The sequence below is a fragment of the Anolis carolinensis genome, chromosome 5, assembly GCF_035594765.1.
Source record: "Anolis carolinensis isolate JA03-04 chromosome 5, rAnoCar3.1.pri, whole genome shotgun sequence".
Lineage (NCBI taxonomy): Eukaryota > Metazoa > Chordata > Lepidosauria > Squamata > Dactyloidae > Anolis > Anolis carolinensis.
The window spans coordinates 200,434,083-200,452,752 of NC_085845.1; the positions used below are offsets into that span (position 1 = coordinate 200,434,083).

Consider the following 18,670-nt stretch of genomic DNA (forward strand, 5'->3'; position numbering starts at 1 on the left):
GGACTAGAACACAATGGAGCAATGGATTCAAATTGCAGGAGAAAAGATTCTACCTAAACATTGGGAAGAACTTCCTGATGATAAGAGCTGTTCAACAGTGGTATATGCTTCTGCCTGGGCGTCCAGTGGAATCTCTTTCCCTGAAGATTTTTAATCAGAGTATCTGATTGTGAATGGTCATCTGTTGGGATTATTTTAATGGTATCTTCCTTCCTGGACAAATGAGGTTGCACTGGATCACCCTTGTGGTCTATTCCAATTTTGTGATTCTACCATTCCATGTAATTGTTCAATTGTTCAATGCAATATTTTTCAGCTCCTTCATTTCATGGGATGCCTGGTTTCTATGGTGGGTTTTGGGGAGACATTTCAATGGTTGCAATGGGACCACCTCCCACCTACCATATAATATTATGTGTCCTGAACTTAATGTCAATCAAAATGTAGGAAAATTCTGAAAGTGCTTTGGACTGCAAGAAGATCCAACCAGTCCATCCTCCAGGAAATATCCTTGCTCACTGGAGAGAAGGATATTAGAGGCAAAGATGAAGTACTTTGGTCACATAATGAGAAGCAGGAAAGCTTGAAGAAGATCATGATGCTGCGGAAAATGGAAGGAAAAAGGAAGAGGGGCCAACCAAGGACAAGATGGATGAATAGTATCCTTGAAGGGACTGGCTTGACCTTGAAGGAACTGGAGGTGGCCACGGCCGACAGGAAGCTCTGACGTGGGTTAATCCATGAGGTCACAAAAAGTCAGAAGCGACTGAATGAATAAACAACAAAAATGGGCCAAGAGCTCTCCAACCCAATTGGGAATGAGGCTGACTTGTCCCCATCCTGTTATAAAAGCCCTACATGAGACTGTGATTCAAGACGCAGATTGCTCTGTGAACCCCATGGGCTGGTGAATAAATCTTTCTCACCTGGTACCCTTTTTATACAAACCTGTAAGATGGCAAAAAGGCTTGATCACAAATTCAAACTGTCAACAGGGACAGAAAGTAATAATGTCAGCATCTGTTTCGAACCCAGGTGAACCTGTTTGGAGGACAAAGAAGGACGAGGCAGGATGAAGTTTTGTATCTTGTAGTAACTGGAGTTGGTTAGGTCTTTAAACAAAGAATTGTAGGGATTTTGTGCTGGATTTTATGCCAAGGAAGGGCCACCCTCTTATCCATGTCTCATTGAAAGGACAAAATATTGACTCACTTTTATTTGGATGAAAAACTCACTGAAAGCACCCATTTATCTGTCTTTGTAGCAGGGTAACCATAAAAGTCTCCCCCAACACCATATTTCCAATAAGTTGATTTGTTATTATCAGTTTTCTACTCTATGAATATATAATAATATATATATAATAACAACTTTATTTTTATACTCCGCCTCCATCTCCCCGAAGGGACTCGGGGCGGCTAACATAGGGCTGAACCCAGGTCATCACAATAAAACAAGATAAAATAAATAAATGGGAAATATGAGGGTTGAATGAAAAGTAATGCCTCCACCTTCGTTACTTGGGTTTGGGTGGGATTATTTTAATAAATCAAATGCAGAAATAATCCTTAGAATGTGCCCTTTAACTACCACTATTCCACATCATCACCAGACAATTGGACACATTTCTCCCAACGATGAACAAGTTTTTTGAAGTTGTCATGGAAGAAGTCGACACTCTGTTTCTGCAACCAGCGTCTCACAGGATCCATTGTGCACAGATCTTCCGATAGCCAAGCAAAGCAATAATGTGACCCACATGTTCTTGTGAAATGCTGAATATGCTTGAAATTTCACTCTGAGTGATACCATGATCGTCCTGAACAGAGCCGGCCCAAGATAATTTTCAAGTGTAAGCGAATAGAAATTTTGGTGCCCCCCCCCCCCACACACACACACACCAAACCACATGAACGGGCCAGCAGAGCATTGGATAAGCAAAAATGTTGGATAATATGAAGGGCAAGTGTGAATAACTGCAGTTGATCACCTTGATTAGCATAGAATAGCCTTGCTACACATGGTTATGGTTATTGAGCATTATTCCTAGCAGTGCAATAATTGAGGACTTTTTAAGTATTGACCACTGGACTGATTCTGGACTATGATTTTGAACTTATGTGTTTGTAATTGTTGTTTTTAGTAGTTTTTGTTTTAATGTTTGAGTTTAATTGTCATTATATTATTGGAATTTGTATGTCGGCCATCGAATTGTTGCCAGTTGTGAGGCCACCCTGAGTCCTCTTCGGGTGAGAGGGGCGGGACAGAAGTATGGGAAATAAATAAATAAATAAATAGTAAAAAAGGACAGTAAAAAAGGACAGTAAAAAAGAACACTCAAAAACAGGGGAATTCCAAACATGAAACAATCAGGGCCAGCTAACACCTCTCAACAAAGATATACAAACCCCACTTGCTTAGTTTCCAACAGACCTCACAACCTCTGAGGCTGCCTGCCATAGATGTGGCCCTCCTCTGGACACTTTCCAGCATTATTTGGCAGAGAAGGAGAAAGAATTTGGGCCCTTCCACACAGCTCTATAACCCAGGATATCAAGGCAGGATAACCCACATTACCTGCTTTGAACTGGATTGTCTGAATCCTTACTGCCATATATCCCAGTTCAAAGCAGGTAATGTGGGTTATTTGTTTGAAGCCATTCTTCCATGTTCTAGTCTCCAAGGCAGAAGATAACAAGCTTGCTCCCTCCTCCCTATGACTGCCTCTCACATAATTATACATGATGAGGAAATTCCCAGCTTGATTTCATCCCCACAGGCTATATGATTATGTGGGATGCAGGACTTCTTTGGGGTCAGAAACACCATTTCCCGCCAAAGGGAAGGGGATGGGGTCTCAGAAACATGATGAGGCAACATAACACATGGGCAAGTAGGAACACATAGACAGAAACACTGAGCTTTTAGGGCAATTTTATATACATGAGAGATGTAGTTTCCCAAAGTACCCTAGCAAGCCAGACTCCTTGGGACATAAATCCTGGGGGACTCTAAAGAGAGGGATGAAGGAAGGAATGTCCACAGGTTTGGGAAGGCGCGGGGCCAGGATGGCCCCGATAGAGGGAAAAGATGAACTGATTGCAAGAGAGTGAATAAGTATAAGTTCCGAATTGCTATTGTTACAGGGCAGTCAGTGGCTCCCAGAGAGAACACACCACACTCAGAACCAGGAGGCTGCGAGTTCGAATCCCACTCAGGGACAAAAATGTCAATATCAGTTGGAAACGTTTTGCCAGAGAAGGCGAGGCTTGACAGCTCGATTTATTTATTTACTACATTTATATGCTGCCCTTTTCACCTCAAAGGGGACTCAGAGCAGCTTACAAATTACATTCACATACAATCTATATATATAAAAGAGTGACGGCATCACGGCAATTCACAAAACAACAAAAGTACAGGCCCCCCAACCTCAAAATTTGACAACACAACCCATCATCCACGCCTCAAGGTTGATACAACAAAAAGAAAAGAAAAATAAAGTCCTAATTAGAGGGAGAGCAATAATTTTTTTTATCCAATTGCTGCCAGTTTAGAGGGCTAATCTCTGCCCACTTGGTTGCCTAGCAACCAGCCAAGGGACAGCCAGGTTTCAGTTAGGGGACAGGCAGATTTAGGCCTCACTTCTTCCACAGATTATCTAATTTGCACTGGATTATATGGCAGTGTAGACTCAAGGCCCTTCAGCACAGCTATATAACCCATTTATAATCATATATTATCTGCTTTGCACTGGATTATCTTGACTCCACACTACCATATAATCCACTTCAGTGTGCATTTTATACAGCTGTGAAGAAGGGGCCTCAGATAATCCAGTTCTGAGCAGATAATATAAGATTAGAAATATACAGTAGAGTCTCACTTATCCAACGTAAACAGGCCGGCAGGATAAGTGAATATGTTGGATAATAAGAAGGGATTCAGGAAAAGTCAATTAAACATCAAATTAGGTAATCGTTATACAAATTAAGCACCAAAACATCATATTATACAACAAATTTGACAGAAAAAGTAGTTCCATGCGCAGTAATGCTATGTAGTATTTACAGTAGAGTCTCACTTATCCAACACTCGCTTATCCAACGCATTTTTGTAGACAATGCTTTCAATATATCGTGATACTTTGGTGCTAAATTCATAAATCCAGTAATTTCTACATAGAATTACTGTGTATTGAACTACTTTTTCTTCCAAATTTGTTGTCTAACATGATGTTTTGGTCCTTAATTTGTGAAATCATAACTTAATTTGATGTTTAATAGGCTTATCCTTAATCCCTCCTTATTATCCAACATATTCACTTATCCAACATTCTGCCGGCCCGTTTATGTTGGATAAGTGAGACTCTACTGTATTGTATTTACAAATTTACCACTAAAATATCACAATGAATTTAAAACACTGACTACAAAAACATTGATTATGAAAAGGCAGGCTGCGTTGGGTAATCCAGAACATTGTATAAGCGAATGTTGGATAAGTGAGATTCTTCTTTAATATGAAATAATTACTGGGATAGAATAATGCACAACAATATAATCTCTAAAACCAGGACAGTAAATAAACAGGGGAATTCCACACAGGAAACAATCAGGGCCAGCTAACACCTCCCAACAAAGTATTCCCATCATCAAAGTCTGGCAAATCCTCTGTTTTCTCAGGGCCACAGACAGTAGAAGCACATAAAATATCGCAAACAACACCACTCTGAAAACAAGGGAATTCCAGACAGGAAACAATCAGGGCCAGCTAACACCTCCCAACAAAAAATTCACTCAGGGAGGAAACAGCCAGGCTTTAAAGCTGCAAGGCCATTACATCCTAATCATTTTTCCTAATTGCAGCATTCATACTTGCCTCCAACAAACAAAAAAAACCAATCAGAAATATTATATATTCACAACCTTTAGGAAATAATATCCCCTGATGGCGCAGCGTGTTAAAGCGCTGAGCTGCTGAACTTCTGGACTGAAAGGCCGCAGGTTTGAATTGGGGGACCAGAGTGAGCCTTTACTGTTAGCCCCAGCTTCTGCCAACCCAGAAGTTCAAAAACATGCAAATGTGAGTGCATCAATAGGTACTGCTCCGGCGGGAAGGTAACGCTGCTCCATGTACTCATCCCACATGACCTTGGAGGAGTCTACGGACAATGCCGGCTCTTCGTCTTAGAAATGGAGATGAGCACCAACCCCCAGAGTAAGACACAACTGGACTTAATGTCTGGGGAAAACCTTTACCCTTGACCTTAACTACCACCAATTCCTCAATACTTTATTTCCCATACCACCAGACTTCGCCACAGCAACGCGTGGCCGGGCACAGCTAGTCTATATATATAAAAGGATAAAGTTGCGGGCGCAGTGACTATAACAACAAAACTAAACATCCCAGAAATATGAAGCTTGGCAACACAATGCAAAAGCCTTGCCTCCCGGTTACAACAACACAACCACACCACAAAACCACAATCTGGACCCACAAAACTCACAACAACACATCATGACTATAACAACACAACTAAACGCCCTAGAAACACAAAACTTGGCAACACAACACAAAAGCCTTGCCTCCCGGTTGTAACAACACAATCACACCACAAAACCACACTGGACCCACAAAACTCACAACAACGCATCGTGACTATAACAACACAACTAAACACCCCACAAATACGAAACTTGGCGACACAATGCAAAAGCCTTCCCTCCCGGTTGTAACAACACAATCACACCATAAAACCACAATCCGGACCCATAAAACTCACAACAAAGCATCGTGACTATAACAACACAACTAAACACCCCAGAAATACGAAACTTGGCACACAACTAAATGCCCCAGAAATACAAAACTCGACAACACAACACAAAAGCCTTGCCTCATGGTTGTAACAACACAACCACACCACAAAACCACAATCCGGAAGCACAAAACTCACAACAAAGCATCGTGACTATAACAACACAACTAAACGCCCCAGAAATACGAAACTTGGCACACAACTAAACGCCCCAGAAATACAAAATTTGACAACACAACGCAAAAGCCTTGCCTCCCAATTGTACGAACACAACCACACCACAAAACCACAATCCGGATCCAGAAAACTCACAACAATGCATCGTGACTATAACAACACAACTAAACGCCCCAGAAATACGAAACTTGGCAACACAACACAAAAGCCTTCCCTCCCAGTTGTAACAACACAACCACACCACAAAACCACAATCTGGACCCAAAAAACTCACAACAACGCATTGTGACTATAACAACACAACTAAACGCCCCAGAAATACGAAACTTGGCACACAAATAAACGCCCCAGAAATACAAAACTTGACAACACAACGCAAAAGCCTTGCCTCCCGGTTGTAACAACACAACCACGCCACAAAACCACAATCCGGACCCACAAAACTCACAACAACACATCGTGACTATAACAACACAATTAAACCGGATGGCCATCTGTCTGAGGGGTTTGGGTGGGGTCTTCCTCCATGACAAAAATAAAGGGGTTGGACTGGATACAAACTACAAATTCCAGCACCCCATGGCATGGAGTCCATGCATTTCAATTAGAGGCCTCTTCCTTCTCCCTTTCCCCACCATCCAACCCACTGACCCAGTTCCATGGCTCCGCAGGCAGGAAAGGCTGGGACGGATAGAACGAAGGAAGGAGGGAGGGAAGGGAAGCGAAGGAACGCCAGGGACAAGAGCCCTCCCTGTCTGCCCAGAAGGCCAAGAGCAAAAGGGAAAGACCATTGATCCGGTTTTATTTACCCTCCTTTCTGACCAGTGTGTTCTTATCAGCGAGCTCAGGATCGGAGCAGAGAAAGGGAACAGCATAGGAATAAAGGAAACAAGGACAGCACCCACTCTATCTATCCATCCACTCGTCTATCCATCCACTCACCCACTAATAATAAACACCTACACAGGCAAGAATCAGCCATGTACTGAGTCTACAAGGCCATTCAGTGCTCATCCACCTCCCGAATCCCTACATTCACACTTGGCCTCCAAAAAAACAATTACAATAATAACAATGACAACAACAACAATAAGAATCTACCCCATCACAGGCAAGAAGCAGCCAGGCACAGATGCTGAGAGGCCAGTCAGTGCTACACTGGGCCTCCAAAAAACAATACAGTAGCATCTAACTTATCCAGCCTTCATGACCACTACAACAACAACAATAATAAACAACTACACAGGCAAAACAAAAAAAAGACTATTGTACCAGAATAAGATGTAAACCGCACTCAGCAGAATCAGACATCACAATTAACAACAAACCAAAGACAACAGGGATCTCAAGCAATTATCAATCAACACAAAAATTGAAGAAGGTAACAGACTTCAAATACTACTACTAATGTGAGTATAAAGAAGGGAGGAGGTCACAGCATAAATACAACCTAATGTAGACTGACCAACACCACCAGACTAAGCCACAGCAACGCGTGGCCGGGCACAGCTAGTACATTATATTATTAGCATAGTAAAATAATAGTTTTAAATTACTATATTGTACTAAATCATTACATTGTAATATTATTAGTAATATTACATTTAATATATAATATATAATTAAAATTATTAAATTGTATTATTATCAGTATTATATTGTAATAATAAATAAATAAATAAATAAAGTTTTATTCTTCTTCTTCTTAGAAGATAAAGGGAAAAGATGAATGATTACAAGAGAGTGAATAAGTATAAGTTCTGAATTGCTATTATTACAGGGCAGTCGGTGGCTCCCAGAGAGAGTACACCACACTCAGAACCAGGAGGCTGCGAGTTCGAATCCCACTCAGGGACAAAAATGTCAAAATCAGCTGGAAAAAGGCATGGAGAGCTGCCAAGGCACATGTTTTGCCCGAGAGTGCCCCCCATCGACGTGCGCCCAACTCCGAGGCGTAATTGGCATCCCATGTTGGACCGGCCCTGGTCCTGAATCAATCTGTCAACCTTTTGCTTGTGAAACTCTATGGTTGCTGTCGCAAGATGTCCAAATCTTTTTTGTCACACAAGTCAGATGTTCCCACCTCAACATCTTTAAACTTACTCACCCAACAATGCACAGGACTAACATCAACACAATCACCATAAACAGCTTGCATTCTCCTATGAATCTCCTTTGGGGTGACACCTTCTGCTGTCAAGAATTCAGTGACTTCCGTTGCATTGCACAGGGTTCCATACTTTGCACTTTAACAACACAACCGTTCAATGCTTCCCTCCAAATGGAACTGTAGAAGAGAGTCTCCTGAACAAGCCAGGACCTGCCACAGACCAGGACTGCCATCTGTTGAGGAGTTACGAAGGTGGAGGCATTACTTTTCATTCAACCCATGTAAATGGTGTGATTCATGCTAACTTTAATATTCAGTCATTTTATCCCCTCTTCATGATTTTGTTTAGTTTATTCACAGCTGCTCTTCTATCTATGTAACTCATTCGTGGTTTGTGGACTTTATAGAGAACAAGGCAAATCTTATAACCTCCACCAAGTCAGCTTGTTCTTCTAGAGGAAATTTCCTGCAACCAAGACACACAATCCGAAAGAAATACATGCATTATTTCTGAGTTAGTCATCATGTGTCTTCATTTCCCTCACCTTGGAAAGCCATCAATTCGGACATATTTCTGGAGTCACGTTCAGTCATTCATGGCCATAGATCTCAGTAGTTACTAGGGTTGTGCAATAATGAAAAAAATGTTTCAATACTCATTACGAAATTGGGGAGGGCACAAATAATTTTTGAGTGTGTTTCCAATATTATGGACCTAAAATGTTTTTTAACTATAACGAAGTAACAATTTTTTTGTGTGGCTTCTCTATTTGGTATGGTTTAGTTGAAGGAGTATACAAACCCACATTTCAGGAAAATGCCAAATCAATTCTGGATTTTAGTCTGAATTTCTGAAAAGCTATCCAAAATTCTTGACCCTATCTTCAAAATACATTTATCACCTTGCATCAAAGAATCCTAGAGTTGGGAGATATCCCAAGAGCCATCCAGTCCAAACCTCTGCTAGGCAGGAATATAAAATTCAAGCACTCCCGACAGATGGTCATCCAACTTCTGCTTATAAACCTCCAGATCAAGAGACTGTTTGGATTCCAAGGCAGCATATTCCACTGCTGAACAGTTCTTACCATCAAGAAGATCTTCCTAATGTTTAGGTGGAATCTCTTTTCCTATACAGGCAGTCCCTAAGTTATGAACAGGATAGGTTGTGTAGGTTTGTTCTTAACTTGAAGATATAAGTTGGAACAAGTGCATTTTAAATTGTAACTCCATTAGACACACACACACACTTATATTCATGACATTTGGGTTTCAATTCTGGCTCAAAAGGGAACTTGTTTTTATGACAGGCAACGACAACACCATTTTATTGACTGGGCGAAATAAGGCACGCCTGATAATAGATCGCATTGGCCTATAAAGATAAGGCGGGGAAGTGTATCAATCGATATGCGGATAGAGGCAAAAGCCAAGCTGCGACATTTAACCCACCCTTCTATTAGATTTGTTTAAAGACTTTTCATAGAACAAAAGGCCAGGATGGATGGATCTGCTGGTTTTAGTCTCCATCTGTTTCACATTCTGCCAGCCCTAAATTGGATTTGGTCTCTGTGAATGAGATTTAACACCAAATTCCCAAAATATTGTTTGGGTTTGCAGAACAACTGGTACATTTGTAGGTCAAATTTCTCCTAGTATCATCCCAAACCTCACCATTTAATGTTCATTGAGTTCAATAGGCCCACTGATATGTCTGTAACTTCTATTTAACAGGGTGAAGAAGGAATTGTGGGAGTCCGTGGCCCCATTGGCATGATGGTAAGATAGAGCAACCGAGGAAACAGCCTTCTACATAGTATAATCAGCAACAGCCAGTTCTGGGATTTGCGGTTTGATGGACTGCTTAGAATTTCATTGAATCACAGAATTGGGTGAGACCATAAGGAAGAGACCATCCAGCCCAACCCTCTTCTGCCATACAGGAAAACACAACCAAAGCATCCCTGACTGATGGCCATCTGGCCTTTATGCCTCACAAGTGGAATGTATATATCTGGTGGAGTGCAAGTATAGTGCATATAGATATATACACTTCACTTGCCTCATTTCCAGCAACCTCTGAACAAACCTCTGAGGATGCTTGCCACAGATGCAGGCGAAATGTCAAGAGTCAGACGCCAATTAGCGAACAAAAATAGAGTTTATTCAGCAGATAAGCCAAAAAGTAATGTTAACACAGAAAAAACCTTGAAACAGTGCTTCAAGAGCAGTTCAAACAAAAATGAAATTCAGCAACACAAGCAGGTAAAAACAAAGCTAAACAAACTTAGTGCAAACTGCACTTTCTGAGTCCAAGCCCTGCTAGCTGGCTCTGTAGTTTTCAAAGGAACAGTTCCCAAAAGAAAACACCAAATTGGTCAGGAAACAAACAAACAAACTAAGAATGCAGTAGACTGCTTCCACAATGTGGATAAAGCCGAAGGCTCCAAAAGGATGGTGAAAAGACGTCGTCCGGGATTCCAAGGTCAGGTCAGGAGATAACAGCGGTGTCCAAAGAGCAAGCCAGGAGTCAAAAGCCGATAGTAGTCATCAATCAGAGGGCGAAGGCAGTAGCAAGGTCAAATTCCGGTCCAAGGTCTGAAGAGGGTGCAGTCATCCAAAACAGGTCCACGATAAGACGCAGTGAGAGCCAAGCTAGGTGATAACAGCAGATTCAAACCATAGTCCAAGTCCAGTCTTCATGGAAACACAGAGATCCCAATGGCGCCTCAGCAACACCTTGCCACACGCAAAGTGCAGTGGCCAAACATTCCCATTTTATTCCCCTTCCTCCTGGGTGACCAAACACTCACACCCAAACACCAGGTGTCCCAAATCTACTCAGAGTCCGAGCTCCACACAGCTAGAGCTCGTGGATCTGGAGTACCTAGCAATTCGTCGGAGTCCCAATCATCCTGCCCACACTTAGCCCCATGAACACTTAAAGAACCATCCTCCCTTCTCCAAGCATCCCAATTGGGATCAGCTCCTGCAGAAACCCCAGGTTCAGAAGTATCCATAGACCCCAAATCCCCAGACATCTCCGGTGGCTGTGCCCATTCAGTGCCCACTTCCCCAGCCACCACCTGTTCCTCAGCATCCATCTCCTCATCTGAATCTTCCTCAGAAGATCCCCCATATAGCTCTCTAAGTCGCTTCCTGCGCAACTCCTCCAGTGAACCCTCATCACGAGGGTTTTTTCTTCCTCTTCGAATTCCATCCCCATCAACCATAATCCCCGAAGGCGCAGTCACAACACGAAACGTCAGGAAATAATGCTACTGGGACATGGCCATACGGCCTGAAAACTCATGGCAACACACCCCAATTTCTTTTCTTTTGCTCAATAAGACAAACCATTTGCTCACCAGCTGAATTACCTTCTATCCGCTGGTTATAACCTTGTACTTATCTTTAATTTGATCAATTGTTAGTTGTTTTAATCTGCTCCAAACACTTGAATGATAATATGGATCATGAAACTGTAAAACTTAGGCATTTTTGCCTTTTACTGAAATGTTTTCCTTTATATATTTCCAGGGACAGAATGGCCTTGTGGGTCTCAAAGGGGAAAAGGTAGGTAGCCAGTCTTTTTCTGCACAAAGATGAGAAGCAGTCAATAGCCATATATAGACATGACCTCCATTCTGGTCTTCTTCTCCCAACCATCATAGTTTTAAAGCATATTGATATGGTAATTATCTAACACAATGATTCTCAACCTGTGGGTCCCCAGGTGTATTGGCCTATAATTCCCAGAAATCCCAGCCACTTTACCAGCTGTTAGGATTTCTAGGAGTTAAAGGCCAAAACATCTGAGGACCCACAGATTGAGAACCACTGATCTAACACATCCCATCCTTCCAGTTTAGACAAATCAATGGGCTTAAGCTATCATGAAAGCATCCATGGTGGATCTAATCAAAGACCCATCAAATTCAACATCTAGATTTAGTAGATGCAGTCTAAGAAATGGCCGAGGGCTCAGGTGATATCACAGTATTAATAAGTAGACACTTCATTGCTTATATTTGTTTATTTTAGGGTGACGTTGGCTTTCCTGGGCCCAAAGGAGAACGGGTAAGGAGTGTTCAAAGGAAATGTGGTTCCTCCCAGTACAGCTTTCTGAAAGATAAACAATATTTCCAACAGTATTTTAAAAGATTTGACTCATAGTTGTGCTTAGAAAAGCTTCACTGAGTCCCCCTGGGGAGATTGGGTTATAAATAAATCATCATCATCATCATCATCATCCACTGCTTTCTGTTTTCAAGAATGCCATTGACTCACCTAGATGAAAGGTATAAAGAAATTCTGCAAACACAGTAGCTAGATATTGATGGCTCTGGAGAGGTGGGAGAATCTGGTTCATTATTTATTATGCTGCATAGTAACTCCCCTATTTGGAAGACTTTGGATGCATCTACACTGTGGAATTAATGCAGCTTGACATGACTTTAATTGCTGTGACTCGATGTTATGGAATCTCGAGAGCTGTAGTTTTGCAAGGTCTTTAGTATTCTCTGTTAGATAGAAATGGCATAGCATTTCTAATAATAGAAAAATGCTGTTTGATGAACATGTGGCATATTGATAGCACCAGGATAATGACAGTGAATATCATGATGTAGTAATGCTGAGTCATAAGCATGTGAGGGTTATTGCAAAGAGGTTGCATCAGCCAGTGTCCCTTCCTGATGACCTGTCAGCCGGTGGATATATAAGGAAGATGAAATAATCCACCTTCCTCTCTCCTGTGTGACTCAGTGTGAGTATCAGCCTATGTTGCATGTGACTATTTAATGACTCTGTTTTCAAGTACAAGGAAAGTGAATCTGGGTATCCCAATTGTACATTTGTATATATTGCAACTGTGAAGATTTAAACCTCTGGATATTTTGGATGAAAACCTGAATCTACGAGTTTACTAAACAATATGTTTAGATAAGGTCAGTTTTTGCTGTGAAAGGACTCTGCTGTACTTTTGCTTCCTTCTGGAGCACTTGCTATCCAGCTTGCAGCAGTTCAGGGAGGTTGTGATTTGGAAACTATAAATCACTTCATGTACCAACATCCCACAACATTCTTTGCCAAGGAGTGCTGGTGCCTGACCAGATTACAACTCTCTGGTTTCCATAACATTGAGCCATGGCAGTTCAAGTCATGTCTACAGTGTAAATTCACCTCTCTTGAGAATTTGGGAAGCTTGGATGTTGCCTGATAGTATTTGTAACTCAGCAAGTCAACCTAAACCTGTTACATCAATGGTCACCACCTTAGCAGTGGCAGTCTGAAATATTCACTGCAATTTCCTAAAAATATTGGGAGTGGATTGCAAAAGGAACCTGTTTTTGTAATGGACATGGATGTCTGAAGTGACATTTACATTCATTTCTCCCTTTTTTGTGTTTCCTTTGCTCCACGAGTAAACATATTGGTATGTAGCCACAGTAGCACAATGGGTTAAACCCTTGTGCTGGCTGAACTGCTGACCTGAAGGTTGGGTTGCTGACCTGAAGGTTGCCGGTTCGAATCCATGAGACAGGGTGAGCTCCCATCTGTCAGCTCTAGCTTGTGGGGACATGAGAGAAGCCTCCGAGCTAATACATCCAGGCATCTACTGGGCAACGTCTCTGTAGACAGCCAATTCTCACACACCAGAAGTGACTTGCAGTATTTCTCAAGTTGCTTCTGATATGATTTGAAAAAATGTATTGGTAACATTTTTCCATGGCCAGAGACAAATTGAATGAACAGGAACTGGAACGTTATTGAGATATTTTCCATTACTACTGTCTCCCCAAAATTCAGGTGAAGAAACACAGAAGGGCCATATAAATACAATACTTCCATTGTGTGATAGGCCAAAAAAAAAGATAGTTGCATGTCTAAGGTGCACCGCATGTGTGCGAGTGCATTCAAGTGTCTCATCAACTTACATTACATGCCAATCTGTATACTTATAAGTCTAATTTTATGAATGCCTAATATATTTAATTTTAACTGATTCATAATGTATTGTATTATTTTTATATGTGTGCTTTTAGCCACCCTGAGTTCCCTATTGGGTGAGTAGGGTGGGATACAAATACTGTAATAAATAAATATAAATAATAAATACATTAACCCCATTGATTTTGTAGAGTTTTCTTAGTCAAGGAAGTCAAGGTTTTGCATGTCTTTTCCTCTCAAACATAGCCTGCAGTATATTCCTATATATATATATATCACACAGGTGTAAAAATCAACAGGTACAGTAGAGTCTCACTTATCCAAGCTAAACGGGCCGGCAGAAGCTTGGATAAGCGAATATCTTGGATAATAAGGAGGAATTCAAGAAAAGTCTATTAAACATCAGATTAGGATATGATTTTACAAATTAAGCACCAAAATATCATGTTTTACAACAAATTTGACAGAAAAAGCAGTTCAATATGTAGTAATGTTATGTTGCAATTACTGTATTTATGAATGTAGCACCAAAATATCACTATATATTGAAAACATTGACTACAAAAATGGCTTGGATAATCCAGAAACTTGGATAAGCGAGGCTTGGATAAGTGAGGCTCTACTGTATATAAAACAGCCAGGGGTTTTTGTCTGATTGTTAATATGTAACATAATTGAAATTCTCTATCTTTTGTTTGTTTCAAAGTTGCCTGGAAAACTGTGGGGTTTGCTATATCGTCGTATCATATCAGTTCCATACTATCTCGATAAGGTGGAATAACCTTATTGCTTCTGTTCGTTCATAATCAAAGTTTCACCAAGTTACCCACCCTCCTTCCCGAAACAGCTTGACAGAAACGGAGAGTCCTGCCCTTTGAATCCGGCTCTCTGTTGAAAGTTGATGGCCAATTTGTCTGGGGAAGAAAAACACCTTTCAAAGAGAGGCAAATTAATTCTGGATCTTCTCTTACGGGAGGAAGGGCCCTTTTCCATCATAAAGGAATCCGTAATGCCCTCTTGAAAGGAAGCCTGTGAATAAAACATGACGAGGAAGGAGGCGGATTAAACCAGCATGGGAGCCGTAATTAAGAAGAGGATGCTTGCCGTGTTTTCTGACTTTATATGTCATGGATTGCAGTCTTGTCTATTTCGGAAGGCCGCTTTAGGGGGAAGACAGGGCTGTTTGTCCTTCTGTGCAATGAAGTGCCATCAAGAGAAACTGGGCTCTTTCATACTGTGTGATTATAGCACTATTGTTGCCATGGTTCCATCCTACAAAGTCCTGGGATTTGCAGTTTAGGGCAGGGTGTTGGCTAGCTGTTATACCCCAGCCACCTTTGGGTTCTGAACCTGATTCAGAAATTAACTTTGACCAGGATGAAGCTTATTTTGACCCTTCGCCCAGTTCTCCCAGCTCCTTTCGGTTACAACTGCCGGCTGTTGATAATTCAGATGCTTCCTTAATTGGGAGAGATACGGGAGATGTTACTCCCGTGGCTGAACCAGGTGTCCAGAGTTCCCCAGAGAACGAGCCCTTCAACCAAAGGGTGTTTTTGCATCGCCAGAGATCAGAAAAACAAGGGCTTAGAAGGAGTAACTGCTTGGCATTTCGATGGGATTGTGGATAGAAGATTCCCTTGGGAACCTTTGGGGAGTTTGGTCTCCCTTCGTTGGGATCTGATCTTTGTTCCATAAAAGTGTCTTGCGCTGCAAACATCTTGCGGTGTCAACGTAGCATTTTCTGAGAACACTTCACCGACTCCAGTTCCCTGATTTCACCAAGTCAAGCCTCCTGTTCCTGGCGGCCAAGCCGAGCCGCGACTCCTGTTTGAAACTGGAGTAAATTCACTTCCTTGCCTTGTTCCTGAACCAAGATTGGTTTTAACTCCCTATCGTTCCTGCCTTGATATTCAAGATTACCTAGTGACTTTGGACCTTGTTCTTTCGACCTTGTCATTTACTCTTGCTTCCTTGTTGTTTTCCCCGCTCAAGAACTTTCAAACAGTTTTGAGCGTGTTTCGGTTTCTGGACTTTGGACAATAATATTGGACATTTCTCTTCAATCCTTTGGACTAATTCATACCTTATTATAAAGGACTATTCCTCTCTCATCCTTTCCACTTATTCATTCCTGAATTTATTATTGTTTTAATAAAGATATTATATGATTATTGGTCTCTGCGTGGTTTCCAGGGCTCGCGCTGCCTTGGGGTGCAACACTAGCTGTAGTTCTCAACCAAGCTACAAAGTCCAGGATTACATGAGAGGCAGCCATGTGTTGCACCCCTAGGCTGCAGAGGCACCTCAAAAACACACTGGAGCCCCAGAATATAAGCAAAGCGAGCTGTGTATTGAAGATTATATGCAAGCAATAGCAAATCAGAGTTCAAAGCCAATGGAATAAGATTTAAGTCCACAAAGTACAAAATTCTTGAGAATCTTGATGCAAGAGTCTATGAAAGTCACTTAAAAGGATAGAGTCCAAACAGGATATCAAAATTAGTCCAAACAAGGTATCAAAATTAGTCCAAGGCACAGGATCAACTGGAACGCAGGAATCAACGCACCAAAATTAGTCCAAGAAACAGGATCGATGTTGGAATATGCCGGCCTTCCGAAGACAAAAACCTAGAACATCCGAATGGTCCAAAATGCGGCGGCCGAGCTGCTAGTGGGATCATCTGTAAGATCCCATATTACACCGATTCTGAAACAACTGCATTGGCTACCAACAGAACATCGGATCTCTTACAAGACACTGATCCTGACATTTAGAGCTTGGAATGGCCAAAGACCATTATATCTTAGGGACCGCCTCATTCCTTTTTCCCATCAGTGGTCACCTCGATCCTCCCAGAAAAATCTCCTCTACGTACAGGGCCCTAGGGAGGTACACCTGGAAGCTACAAGGCGTAGAGCCTTTGCGACCGATGCTCCAATCCTGTGGAACTCATTGCCTCCATACGTTAGAGCAATGTTGGAGTTGTGACCTTTTGGAAAAGGGCTCAAGACTTGGCTGTTTGGTTGTGCATTTAAGTAAATCAGATCTAATTTGCCAAATAGTCACTGTTGAATGTTTTTAGGTTGAATGTTTTTATGTTGAATGTTTTTACGATGAATGTTTCTATTGTGGAATGATATTTTAAATTGTAAGTCTCTCGGAGCACTCTAGTGGAGAGCGACTAATTAAGAAATGAAGTGAAGTGAAGTGAAGTGAAGTGAAGTAAATACAAGACAGAATCTTAACTGGAGCAAGAAATCCAAACTGCAAACTTACAGGAACAATAACTGGAAAATCCAAAAATCCCCAAGAGCAGGAACAAAGACTGGAACAAAACTCAAAGCACAGGGCTGCATAAATTGACATGAAAGTCCATAGGAACATGGAACAGGATTCTTGAGGCATGAAACCAGGATCTCTCTCTTGATGAGCAAAGTGACCACCTCTGAATCTCTCACAGAAGCACCTCTTCTTATGGGTAAACTCAAGATCTCTTTCCGTGGGAAGTCTGTTCATTATTCTTTCTCAAACAGCCTCTTGATGCACCTGGAACCCCCCCCCCCTTTCTCTTCTCTGCTGATATATTGCTTTCTTTCTGTCAAGTTTATTTGCTTTATCTCAACTAGAATGCCCATATGACTCTTCCAAGGAATGCGGTTAAAGCCGCCAACTTGAAAACATTTTGTGCCTATTCCCAGAATCCTCTGAACCAACCTCTGGCTGGCCTGGGGCAGCAGTTTCCTCCAATTCTAGCTGCATAGGAATCTCAGGCCCAAACCCAGAGTCCTTTGACAAGTCAGGTGCAGGAACAATCACAGAGTCAGGAGCAGGGACAATCGCAGGCTGAACAGGCCCAACCTCAGGCTCCCCTGACAGCTCAGGTGCAGGCTGGGCTACAACACCATGTATGGTAAAGCCGCTTTGAAATTCCTGGTGGAGAGAAAAAGCAGGGTATAAATAAACATATGATGATGATGATGATGATGATGATGATGATGATGATGATGATGTGGGTTATAGTGTTATAACTGTGGCACATGATATGCTCCCTAGTTTCTATTACAGATTGAACCCCTCTTATCTGGAATTGTGAAATCTATTGGCCACACAGGTGCCTAAGATGGTCACACCTTTTTTATTCTGATGGTTCTGATCACAAGCATTTCATTTAAAGGATATTCCACCTATGCCTTTAGATGGGGAACAATTTTAAAGACATGGGATCGATCACCCATGAATTTATGCCCTGTCATAAGTTCGTCTAACTTGTCACAGTGTTGGGTATTTTGCTGGCAGAAATCACCCATGATGTCTTTATGGCTCTGACTTTACTTCTAACTCTGGCTCACAAATGAATACAATAGGATAAACTAACTTTATTGCCATCGTACAACAAAATTAAATGCTTTCCCCAGCACACATTAAAAAAAACCCAACATACCCATCACTCCAAACTCCAACCACCAATGCACAGCCCCCATTGTCACGTCAGTGCAAAACCATGGAGTTCAATATAGGTTTTTTGTGTGTGTGTGTGTCAGGAGCAATTTGAGAAACTGCAAGTCACTTCTGGTGTGAGAGAATTGGCTGTCTGCAAGGACATTGC

At 41.6% G+C, this 18,670-nt stretch overlaps 1 protein-coding gene across 1 annotated transcript in view; it reads left to right on the plus strand.

Moving 5' to 3' along the window:
• The window catches only part of LOC103278805 (collagen alpha-1(VII) chain), a 93,855-nt gene that overhangs the window by 16,284 nt on the left and 58,901 nt on the right, over positions 1-18,670 (plus strand). The window contains exons 8-10 of the mRNA XM_062983331.1: positions 9,846-9,890; positions 11,652-11,687; positions 12,156-12,191. Coding sequence (XP_062839401.1) covers positions 9,846-9,890; positions 11,652-11,687; positions 12,156-12,191 — 117 coding nt within the window. The remainder of the gene's footprint in view (positions 1-9,845; positions 9,891-11,651; positions 11,688-12,155; positions 12,192-18,670) is intronic.